Source organism: Bombus vancouverensis, chromosome 17 (genome assembly GCF_051014615.1).
Source record: "Bombus vancouverensis nearcticus chromosome 17, iyBomVanc1_principal, whole genome shotgun sequence".
Lineage (NCBI taxonomy): Eukaryota > Metazoa > Arthropoda > Insecta > Hymenoptera > Apidae > Bombus > Bombus vancouverensis.
The window spans coordinates 5,467,277-5,480,044 of NC_134927.1; the positions used below are offsets into that span (position 1 = coordinate 5,467,277).

The following is a 12,768-nucleotide window of genomic DNA, read 5'->3' on the forward strand; positions in this document are numbered from 1 at the left end:
TTTGAAAACTTGAGCCTTTGTTAATTGTTAGTTAAAATATTGTACATCGAATTTCATCGAATTATGCGCCATATAAACGAAGATATAATAAACATCCCTTTGTTGTTTATATGCACAAAATATTCAGGAATTATATTTTAATTAAAAAACTCGCACGTGCTATTGTTAAATCAATCGTTGTGAAAACAAATGTTCCATCGTTGTGTAGAATAAAAGTTCCATTGGGCTGTGTATAGCATAAACGACAGTATCAGCTTGCGATGGAAAACTAAATAGACAACCGACTGAGCTTCCATTTTCGCTAATCCGAAGATGAACGTTCTACGTACAAAACGTCTCGTGAAATATCCGAATAGAATTACCGAAACTCTTCGTCAGATATTATTCGTTCAATTACTAATACATTTAATTAACGAAAACCTAAAACGAATCATTCGGGGAGAACGTAATTAAAATCACTGATAGCACCTCGTTAACAGAACGAACCACGTCCGACCGATTTCACGTGAAATTATCGAATCCTTAATTAAACTCGATAAAATCGTCGAACAATCGGGAAATGAATTTTGTAAGATGCATATGCGAAAACTGCGGAGGAAGAAGGCGATAATTTAATGCTGAGTCTGCCGATTTTTCGTGGAACGATAACGTTGGATGCACGACATCCTCCGTTTCATATTATTTCATCGAGTTAAGTATGATCCATTTTCTTCTATCAAGATGAAAATCACAAAGTTTGACGGATTAAGTTTCACGTTTGTTAAAGATGCAGCCTTGGAAGAGACGTGTCTGTAAAAGAAAGAAACTTTCCGGACAACCTAATAGCTGAAAACCTGTACCTAACCCCAACCTAACCCCATTTCCAAAATTGTTGCTCTAAAAAACGAAGCCCCACCACATGAAAAATCTTCGTCCCACGCTTTTCGCTTATTCGTTCGCGAGGAATCAGCTTGGCGAGTTGTCGCACATCCTCTGTATATCGCAGAATCTGCGCGTTCGACGAGCAGACCGAGAGACAGGCGAGGCAGATCCGGGCCACGAGTCGGCCAAACGACGATCGAGAGGAAATGCATTTTCGTCGCTGCAGCCGAGTTTCCCTCGCAGCCGCCAGTTATCTCGGTTTAACAATACCGCCTCGTAATTCCCACAATTATATTTCAACGTCGAAAGAGGAGCAGCGCGGGGCTGGCGTCAGCGTCGCGAATAATCGCGGCTGCGTAGCGCGCAACGGCGTGAAATAAATCGGAAAGTTGCGAAAACCGGGTTCTCGTTAAGAGCGCCAGTTGCTCATTAGCGGAATCACCGGATCTCGCGAACAAATGCTTGGCCGGTCCGCGTTCGTGTCTCTCACGCACACTACTAACTCTCTGTTTGGAAATACACGCGTTAACACGTGGCTATTAGTCGCGAAAATAAATAATAAAAGAGCTTGCTCGATCGTATTCCTCTTTTCTTTAATTTCTCGTTCGTCCCTTGGTCACGTCCCTTGCTCGGGTTTCAGCGACTAGAGAGCTACGCGTATCTTGGGGACATCTTTTCAACGTCAAAGAACGTCCACGTGCTCGATTGTCACGCTTGTTGCGACTAACAGTTAGTGCTGCTATTTAGCAGGAAATATAAAAATTCGACAAATTTTGGAAAGAGGTGAGAATCGTTTAGGAAAAACGAAGAGACAGTAGCGCGTGCACTTTGTACGTTCACTCGTTCGCGGGTAGTTTGATTATTTCGTTGAGGATTGTGGATCTTTGAAGCCGAAATAATGTTACAGGAACGCTAAATTTATACTTGGGATTAATATTAGAATAGTTATATATTTGTTTTATGGACGATTGCTAAGATATTCATCGATACACACTTGCGACTAGTTCTTCGACTGAACAGTTCACATTCATCTGTTTTCGAGACGCCGCGCACACGCATACCTCCGCACACTGACACCCACATACAAGTATCTCTACTACGCATTTAACCCAGTGCAGCCAGAAAATTATCTCAACATATTTAGAAACGTTGCAAGCTTCGCGAAAGTTGTAAATCCGATGGTAAAAGTCTTTTTTCTTATTTATTTATTTACATTTTGCAATTTGTCCAGTAGGACATTCGGTAAAATATCATAGCTTAGTGATACAGTAATGTAACATGTGGATGGCTACCCCCAGTGGGATACCATCTTCGAACAAGGTAAAAGTAAAACGTCGTTTCCTTTTTGCAGCAAGATCTCTTCGCCTTCGAGATCTTCAATGGTCATCTGTACCTGCACGCTGACCTCGGAAGCGGACCGGTGAAGGTGAAATCGTCGAAACAACGAATCGACGACGGCACGTGGCACGACGTGGCACTTCGCCGAGTCGAAAGAGACGGACGCGTCACCGTCGACGGTTCCATCGTCGAATTCCGTACACCAGGTAAGAAGACAGAATCTTTGTCTTCTTTTTCTTGACTCTTCTTTCCTTTTTTTCTTTTCTTTTTTTTTTTTTTTTTTTTTTTTGTTAAATTTTCCCACTCGTTCGTCAGGATGTATGGCGTTTATCGTCTAATCTACGGACTACAGGCGGAACTGTAAATCCGGTCGGTCGACGAAATAAACGACGAAGGAGGGTAAAAATGCGCGGGATCGAGAAGCAAGCCACTCATAATTCAGAGTTACACGCTCGAGGACACTTATCTGCAGGTGCAGCTAACCGTTCCATGCGTGGAACGTAATAAATCTTGCGCTCTTGCCTTTTTCTACGATCCTCTGGTTTTATTACCGCTTAGTAGTTACCCTTCGTTAGATCTGTCTTTTTAGAAAGTCGCTCGCTTTTATTCGCTACCTCGGTACTACGCTCCTGACGATCACGATTAATCGAGCGAAATTTAGAGCTCAGGCTCCAGTCGTTTAGATCTGGTCGTTTAAACTACGATGGCTGGACATCTATGGTAATTCGTAATGGTTATTGTTCTTGGAAATCTTTTTTTTTTCTTGGTGTATAGTTTTTAATATCGTTCTATGATTAGGCGAGAGAATTTTAATATAATGCGATTGGAAATGACAAAGAACCGGCTAGCTTCTGAGATGCGAGTATTTAACACAGGAGCGTTCGACGATTTGGAGAAACAGATCATCAAAGAATGAAACGGTGACTGCTGCTGGACCGGCTTTAAAGATTTTAAATAACTTGATAAAGGTATAGTTTAATTTCGGTTTCATTGAGATTTAATAAGCTTTCGTTTTAATTCAGGTGTAAGAATGTTTGAATAGAAGTAACTTGGTGAATAGAAGAACAGAGGTTCTTGCACTGGTTCGTTATAAAATAGAACATGCCGATTTCGCTTTGCCCCTTCGATTTATATCTTCTATGGAGCTCGGAGAAGAAGCGGTACATGTCGTTTGTAGGAGAATAAATTTTAGGAAATTTAATTGTCCGAGGGAATCCCATGGTAAATTGGAAACTTGTTAAATGATAATCGACAAGCATCACATTTCAATGTCACATTTAATCCAACACTTCTCTGAACGATCTTCTATTGGAATGAATCAATTCGGATTATTATAAATTATGTTAATATGAAAAATTCGCGTCTAATGTAGCTCCTGATCGCTAAGACCAAAGAGAAGATTCTAAAGGATCTTCTTGAGTCGTTCATAAGACAATTTACATCAAACCTATTACATTGCTAAATACAATGTTTCTGAATATATTCGCCAACTAATTAAGAAATAACAATAATAATCTTACGACAAATTCCCATATCATTTGACATTCTACGTTCAAGTGCAAAATGAAAATTATAAATAATCTGCTCGAGCAATTCCAAAGACAATCCAGATCGAACCTGTGTAGCTCCTCATCGTCAAGGCCAAAGAGAAGATTCCAAAGGATGTTCTCGAGTCGTTCAAAAGACAATAATCTTACTTGTGACAAATTCCCATTTCATCTGACATTTTACCTTCAAGTGCAAAATGAAAATTGTAAATAATCTGCTCGAGCAATTCCAAATACAATCCAGATCGAACCTGTGTAGCTCCTCATCGCCAAGGCCAAGGAGAAGATTCCAAAGGATGTTCTCGAGTCGTTCAAAAGACAATAATCTTACTTATGACAAATTCCCATTTCATCTGACATTTTACGCTCAAATGCAAAATGAAAATTGTAAATAATCTGCTCGAGCAATTCCAAATACAATCCAGATCGAACCTGTGTAGCTCCTCATCGCCAAGGCCAAGGAGAAGATTCCAAAGGATGTTCTCGAGTCGTTCAAAAGACAATAATCTTACTTATGACAAATTCCCATTTCATCTGACATTTTACGCTCAAATGCAAAATGAAAATTATAAATAATCTGTTCGAGCAATTCCAAATACAATCCAGATCGAACCTGTGTAGCTCCTCATCGCCAAGGCCAAGGAGAAGATTCCAAAGGATGTTCTTAAGTTGTTCAAAGGACAATAATCTTACTTATGACAAATTCCCATTTCATCTGACATTTTACGCTCAAATGCAAAATGAAAATTATAAATAATCTGTTCGAGCAATTCCAAATACAATCCAGATCGAACCTGTGTAGCTCCTCATCGCCAAGGCCAAGGAGAAGATTCCAAAGGATGTTCTTAAGTTGTTCAAAGGACAATAATCTTACTTATGACAGATTCCCATTTCATCTGACATTTTAGGCTCAAATGCAAAATGAAAATTATAAATAATCTGTTCGAGCAATTCCAAATACAATCCAGATCGAACCTGTGTAGCTCCTCATCGCCAAGGCCAAAAAGGATGTTCTTGAGTCGTTCAAAAGACAATATTTTTACTTATGACAAATTCCCATTTCATCTGACATTTTACCTTCAAGTGCAAAATGAAAATTGTAAATAATCTGCTCGAGCAATTCCAAAGACAATCCAGATCGAACCTGATATCGCCAAATACAGTACAACGTTGTCGAATATAATCGAACAAGTAACTAAGAAATAACAATAGCAATTTCAATAGGCAAATTCTCATTTAATCTAACTTCTCGTCGCCAAATGCAAAGAGAGAATTATAAAGGATCTCCTTGAGCCGCACAGAAGACAATCAGAAACTCCTGGTAGATTTAATCGCGAATTTATTCATAACTCTGAAAACTCCGGTGCCAGGATAGGGGAAAGGATAAAAAGTCAAACAAACGGAGAAGTATAGGGAACTTTGTGATATAGCTTCGGGCGGAGCTTTATTAAACCGATAAATAAACAAAAAGGAAGAGAGAATTGCCGCAGCGGTGGATTCTTCATCGACTTCTTTGTCACCCAGCTCAATATACAGGGTGTTCTCTACTCGTCCCGCAACATCGTATGATCTACAAGTGAAAATAAGGAGAAAATGTTACACGAAGTTTCCTCGTAAACGCTTTGTTACAAAATTGTAGGTAAATAGGTGTTAGTCTGAATAGATGTTAACAAATACTGAACCATGTGGTACTTTTCTTGCAGGAAACACACGCTGGTGTTCTCGTACAGCAGATACCACGCACAAACATAATTCGGCGTATTCCTCGTTTGAAAATAATCTTGGCATTTCTACACGACGCTCGATACTTCACACGATAACCAACTACTGCAGTAAATAGTCAGAGAACAAGAAATGTGGCGCAGGTACAGGCAGAGTAAAGACGATCGACTTTCCGCATTGTTCAGCTTTAAATCTGCTGTTCCGCACCATTTTTTTTTCTTCTTAGTTTTATTTGTAGATTATGCGCCTACGATGTTGCCGGAAAAGTAGGAAACACCCTGTATATCTCAGAATAATAGAAGCCGGCACTCGCCGCTGGAATCACGTTCTTCCTGGTCTCTCTCCGGCCACTTCCGTCTTGGCCTGATTCTCACACCGTCGTCTTGCCGAATTTCCCGCCGATTTTTCACGTACGTGTACACGATGGCGGAGTGTCGTAAAATTCCAACCACGAACGATCCCCAGTGGCTTCTTTTATTCTGTTATTTTATTATTAATTAAATTGCAACGAATTAAGGAATCGAGTTGCAACGACACGACTGTATCACATTTTCATTTACTGCGATTACCAAATTGAAATTCAAACAGCAAATTGTAGCTACTTCGTACGTATGACGAGTATACTCGTCGAAAACAGCTAACTGATTAAAATAATGGAAAACGAGGAAGAGAAATTGTACAGCGAACAGCAAACGCGCTGCTATCTGGAGTATGAAAAGTTTGGCAAACTGTCGCTCGATAATCTCGAATACAGCTGAATATTGGAGCGTGTTCGTGGTGCTAGCGTTAACCGAAAGAAATTCACAACTTGGGTCGAATTGTGTATTTATCCAGAATCAACGGTAGCGCAAGTTTCACGAAGCTGTTGGTGGTCGCTGGAATTACACGGCCAGTTAATTTGTCCGTGAAATTCCCCTTTGAGAACCGACCCTTTAGCAATTTCAGCCTCAAACCTGTGCTTCGTCGCCTCGCCTGGGACGAGTTTGCGCGAATTCTTCGAGTGTGAACGCTTGCTGCGGGCCAACTGCGCTCGTAACACGCGAAAAACCCCGATGCAACCGGCTTAAGCCTTCGCAATTAAGCTTAGCCTACGATTCCAATTGCTGTCCACTCTGACAATTTTCTTTCCCCACAAACATCTTATCAAGAACCGATTATACCTCGTCTGTTGCGGCGTTTCAATCGTCGCGGATGAACACGACGAGAGAAGAACGCAATAGACGCGTCATCGTGTTGAATTCCTCATTTTAATATCGCTCTATGACTAAGCGAGAGAATTTTAATGTAATGCGATTGAAAATGAAAACGAACCGCTAGCTTCTGACACGCGAGTATTTAACAGCAGCGTTGAATGATTTGATAGATCATCAGAGAATGAAACAGTGTCTGCTGCTGGACCGCTTTACAAATTTCAAATACGCGCCAAGATTTTTAAGACAGAGAATCTTTCTAGGAATTGTAAAATGAATGCAACTATAAGCAGAAACCAGAAATTAAAGTAAAAACATCTCAAATACTTTTAACCAGTTGGTTATTACATCTTTGAAAACCTTGAAAAGCGTGTACCTAAGATTTGTGGCGAAAAGTAAGCGACGAGTATACTCGTCAAACAAAGAACACGTGTGATTATAACATAGAATTAAGTTAAAACAGAATTAACGAAACGACTGTCTTATTTTCTAATTTTATTACTGAGAGGGCCACAAAATATCGGCATTTCTTCATGACGACTATTCTCGTGAATAATAGAAGAGTAAGCGACGAGTATACTCGTCATACAAAGAACACGTGTGATTATAACATAGAATTAAGTTAAAACAGAATTAACGAAACGACTGTCTTATTTTCTAATTTTATTACTGAGAGGACCACAAAATATTGGCATTTCTTCATGACGACTATTCTCGTGAATAATAGAAGAGTAAGCGACGAGTATACTCGTCAAACAAAGAACACGTGTGATTATAACATAGAATTAAGTTAAAACAGAATTAACGAAACGACTGTCTTATTTTCTAATTTTATTACTGAGAGGGCCACAAAATATCGGCATTTCTTCATGACGACTATTCTCGTGAATAATAGAAGAGTAAGCGACGAGTATACTCGTCAAACAAAGAACACGTGTGATTATAACATAGAATTAAGTTAAAACAGAATTAACGAAACGACTGTCTTATTTTCTAATTTTATTACTGAGAGGGCCACAAAATATCGGCATTTCTTCATGACGACTATTCTCGTGAATAATAGAAGAGTAAGCGACGAGTATACTCGTCAAACAAAGAACACGTGTGATTATAACATAGAATTAAGTTAAAACAGAATTAACAAAACGACTGTCTTATTTTCTAATTTTATTACTGAGAGGGCCAGTCGTAACACAAAATATTGGCATTTCTTCATGACGACTATTCTCGTGAATAATAGAAGAGTAAGCGACGAGTATACTCGTCAAACAAAGAACACGTGTGATTATAACATAGAATTAAGTTAAAACAGAATTAACGAAACGACTGTCTTATTTTCTAATTTTATTACTGAGAGGGCTACAAAATATTGGCATTTCTTCATGACGATTATTCTCGTGAAAAATAGCCAACTGGTTAACACAGAATATAATACATTAGCAAAGAAAAAAATTGCAAATCGCAGAGAAGAACCACTTGAACCAGCGCGACACGACTGTGCGATTTCAATCTCGATAAATCAAAATCCCTTTAAGTGTACAAAGAGATGGAACGCATTTAAGCACGAAGCGATTTACTTGGAACGAAAGAAACACTGGGAAATCCTTTATCTCGTTCTGATGCTAAAACCTCAAAGGCGCAACTGAATTAAATGGTCGGCGGCGTTATTCGCGTTGAAAGCAGCGTAATCTGTAAAACATGAATCACCAGGATTTAAAGCGCGATTACGGTTAAGCCAATAGAATAATCTTCTCAAGAGAAGAATCTTCTCAAAAAAAGAAACCCATACGTATCCGGAGAATCGCGGAAACCAGTTTGGAGACGATAAGCGAGCGTTCAGACACGTTCAGAAGTTCACGCGTGTCCCGAACGTCGTTCACTCTGCGCATCCACGTTCGTCTCGCGATTTTCGTTTTTAGTTTGCACTTTAACTTTCGCTTGTCTTTGTATCTGTTATTTTTATTTTTACACGATCGTCGCGTCGAACGTGGTTGCACCCGGTGTCCTTAGATATTAACGCAAGTGGCAGAAGAGGAACATTGGATTGGACATTTGCTGATCACGTGAGAAACTCACATGTGCACCACGTCTCTCTACGTGACGCTTATTCACACAGATTTGCAATATTATAATGCGTGGCCAGGTTGCAATAATTGAACGTGCGAGTAAGTCATCTCAGCTCGCCTCTCCGAATTTTCCCTGTTCAACAAGTACTACGTTGTTATATGTATCTTTTGTTTTTCTAATTTTTATCTCGTACGAAGACGGTGGACCAGCTTTTGCGTAATATTTGTAATCGCATTTTCATCAGGCAGTCTCGTAAAATTCGCCATAAAATAATCTAAAGTGGATCGTTGGCCGTGGACCTTTTCAAACCGCCTTTTGTTTTCGAGGAAATTCATGTGGACGATCGATAATGTGAAAATATTGCCGAGTGTATAGTTATTCGCCGCACTGTACATATCCGCAGCAGACACGCGGTTGACGTAATTGAGCAATCGGCCACCGGTGATCTACCGCGTAGAATAAAGTAGCACGGTATAAATTTGATCTGGCAAATTATGATCACCGGCCGAAATTCTTCGCTTCAGTCAGCTCGATTCATCGCCGAGCTCTTACACGCTTGTCGGCGGTAACAATTTTCAACGACGGAGCACTCATCCTCCTTGGTCGACTGCAATTTCCTCTCTTCCGTGCTTCCGCGTCTTTCGGTATTTCTCTCCTCTCATATTCATTTTTCTCTCCATCTTATCGTCTGGCCAAGAAAATAAGATTCGTCCGTGTAACGTTCTCTCCACATTTCTCTTCCGAATACAATGTCGTGTAACGTGTACTACTTCGATCGTCCTTTTGTACAGAGTTTAAGCGCACGAGTTGTTGCAGATGCCACGTTTATCGGACTCGATTAACCCAGGCAAAGATATCGAAGCTTCTTGCAAATTTAAGAAACATTGGAATTTCGTCCGGAAGAAAGGCGACGTAACAAGAAGGTTTTGGTTTTAAGACGAGGAGCCAAGTTACGTGGAGCGATAGAGTGTTTAATATTATTTTATTAAAAAATTACTAAATTTAGCCGTATGCATATGTAACGCGATGAAGGTAATTTGCATAAAGTTAAAGTGCGCGATTAGTAAACTGGCGTTGATCATAGATTGCGAAGACATAAAATGTTGGCAAGAAACTTAGACTTAGGACGTAGAGGAATTTATTTTGCAGATATAAAAATTCAAGGCCAAAGATAGAAGCGTTTGCACGTTTAATATGCAAATGTATAATTACTGTTATTGTGAAAGCAAAGTTGCAATGAAATATTTTTGAGATATTCATGAATCAAGAGTACAATAATTAAAGCGTTCCCCAAGCAGCTTTTTAATGTTCTAATTATTACCTTGAAGGGGGCTTAACTCGTATAAATGTTAATTTCAACGATATTTTCCTGTAGCACCGCCTCAATTCAGCAAAGTTTATGAACATGTACAAAATAATAAAAATTTTAAAGCAGGTTCTCTGCGATATATTCTACTATACAGCCACTAAAAATGTTCATACTTGAGACCTAAATTAATTCCAAAATGTATCTACGTATGGCTACAGAAAAACAACAATCGAGCATACTTTGTGGGCAGATCTGAATACGAAACTCTTGTAAAATGAAAAAAATAATTGAAAATTGACAGTAATTTCAGGAACTCCAATATTTTAAAACACAATATCAATTAGTTGCAAAATTTAACGCATCCCATGAATAAGGAAATCTTTTTCCTCTTTTTACATGTATAGTTTCTCATCTGTTGCTACTCATGTTCTATGTATGTAAATCACTTTATTCAACAAATTATTTCAATGTCAATTATTATCAATAATATGAAAAGCTCTTCTTAATCTGGTTTTATAATACAAAATACAGATTAATATCCAAATGCTTTTTCTTGTTTTTATATGTATAGTTTCTCATCTGTTGCTATTCATGTTCTATGTATGTAAATCACTTCATTCAACAAATTATTTCAATGTCAATTATTATCAATAATATGAAAAGCTTTTCTTAATCCGATTTTAAAATATAAACAAATTAATCAAATACAAAGTACAGATTAATATCCAAATGCTTTTTCTTGTTTTTACATGTATAGTTTCTCATCTGTTGCTATTCATGTTCTATGTATGTAAATCACTTCATTCAACAAATTATTTCAATGCTAATTATCATCAATAATATGAAAAGCTCTTCTTAATCTGGTTTTATAATACAAAATACAGATTAATATCCAAATGCTTTTTCTTGTTTTTACATGTATAGTTTCTCATCTGTTGCTATTCATGTTCTATGTATGTAAATCACTTTATTCAACAAATCATTTCAATGCCAATTATTATCAATAATATGAAAGGCTCTTCTTAATCTGGTTTTATAATATAAACAAATTAATCAAATACAAAGTACAGATTAATATCCAAATGCTTTTTCTTGTTTTTACATGTATAGTTTCTCATCTGTTGCTATTCATGTTCTATGTATGTAAATCACTTTATTCAACAAATTATTTCAATGCTAATTATCATCAATAATATGAAAAGCTCTTCTTAATCTGGTTTTATAATACAAAATACAGATTAATATCCAAATGCTTTTTCTTGTTTTTACATGTAAAGTTTCTCATCTGTTGCTATTCATGTTCTATGTATGCAAATCACTTTATTCAACAAATTATTTCAATGTCATTTATTATCAATAATATGAAAAGCTCTTCTTAATCTGGTTTTATAGTACAAAATACAGATTAATATCCAAATGCTTTTCTTGTTTTTACATGTATAGTTTCTCATCTGTTGCTATTCATGTTCTATGTATGTAAATCACTTTATTCAACAAATTATTTCAATGCCAATTATCATCAATAATATGAAAAGCTCTTCTTAATCTGCTTTTATAATACAAACAAGTTCATCAAATACGTAACCAAAATTAATCAAATACAAAATACAGATTAATATCCAAATGCAAATTGAAAATAAAAATCCCTTCCCAAATATAATTTACAAGGCAACAAAATTCACATCTACCTATGTTTACCAAGAAAATCCAATTACTCCATAACCATATTATTTTTATAGTCTCACTGCTGGTTCGAGAGTCAGTGAACTTTCTTCCTCCAGTTTTCTTTTTTTTTCTTCTTCTTCTTCTTCTTTTTCACGAGACAGGGAACTCCTAGTTTCGAACGGTGCAGTAAGGAAAGAAAAATAACCGACCAGAGGATAATGGAACTTAAGCACAGCTCGTGAGTTTTTAATGAACCTGTATAAATATTCTCAAGCCGTTTCCACAAATGACGACCACTGCTCCTCGGTTGCTGGCCACTAAGCCTTCCAAGAATCGTAGCTTCGAAGATGCGTAGCTTTCAACTAACAATAAAACATATGAAACAAAAGAAAGATACATTTTTCCTTAATGAAATAAAAGTATCGCAAGTAAAATAATTTCATCGGCGTTTAATTAACGCAGGATTGAACGCGGGGCTCGTGAGCGTCAGGCAGAACAATTAGGCATAGTTCGAGCCCTTTCCAACAACCTCATCTGGGAGATGGCGCGTTTTCGCTGCTTGGGTGCGTAATGAGAGGATCGTAAATGGCAGATAACGAGGATAATTACTAGAACGTAGAGATGTTTCGTAAGGGAGATTATGTGTGATAAAGTAGAGCAGCATGGTCTGGATTAAGGCGAAATTTTCGACTGAGACCTAAGTGGAAAGTGCTACGAAGTGCTCCACTTTATAGCAGCCACCTGAGATTCGAATAATAAGAAGGGCAATTGGTCGTAATGTCTTCTTCTTTTTAATCCTTTCTTTTAATCGTTTTAGAATATCAGTGGCCACTTTACACCGTGAGTCTACGATTTTCTTGATATGATCGGCGTTAGGCGAACTTCTATTTTAACAGCAGGCAACGAATAAAAATTAAGAATGAAATTTTATTCCTCGGTAACGAACAAATATCCCGTAGGATTTGTTCGAACAAGAAATTGTCCGGATAAAAATTTAATCGAATATCTTATTCGGCCGAATTAATATTTATATGTAATGAAATATAATTAAATATTATGTATATCGGCA

At 37.7% G+C, this 12,768-nt stretch overlaps 1 protein-coding gene across 1 annotated transcript in view; it reads left to right on the forward strand.

The window, feature by feature from the left end:
* The window catches only part of Nrx-1 (neurexin 1), a 600,022-nt gene that overhangs the window by 441,491 nt on the left and 145,763 nt on the right, over nucleotides 1–12,768 (forward strand). Inside the window, exon 13 of the mRNA XM_033349833.2 lies at nucleotides 2,213–2,405. Coding sequence (XP_033205724.2) covers nucleotides 2,213–2,405 — 193 coding nt within the window. The remainder of the gene's footprint in view (nucleotides 1–2,212; nucleotides 2,406–12,768) is intronic.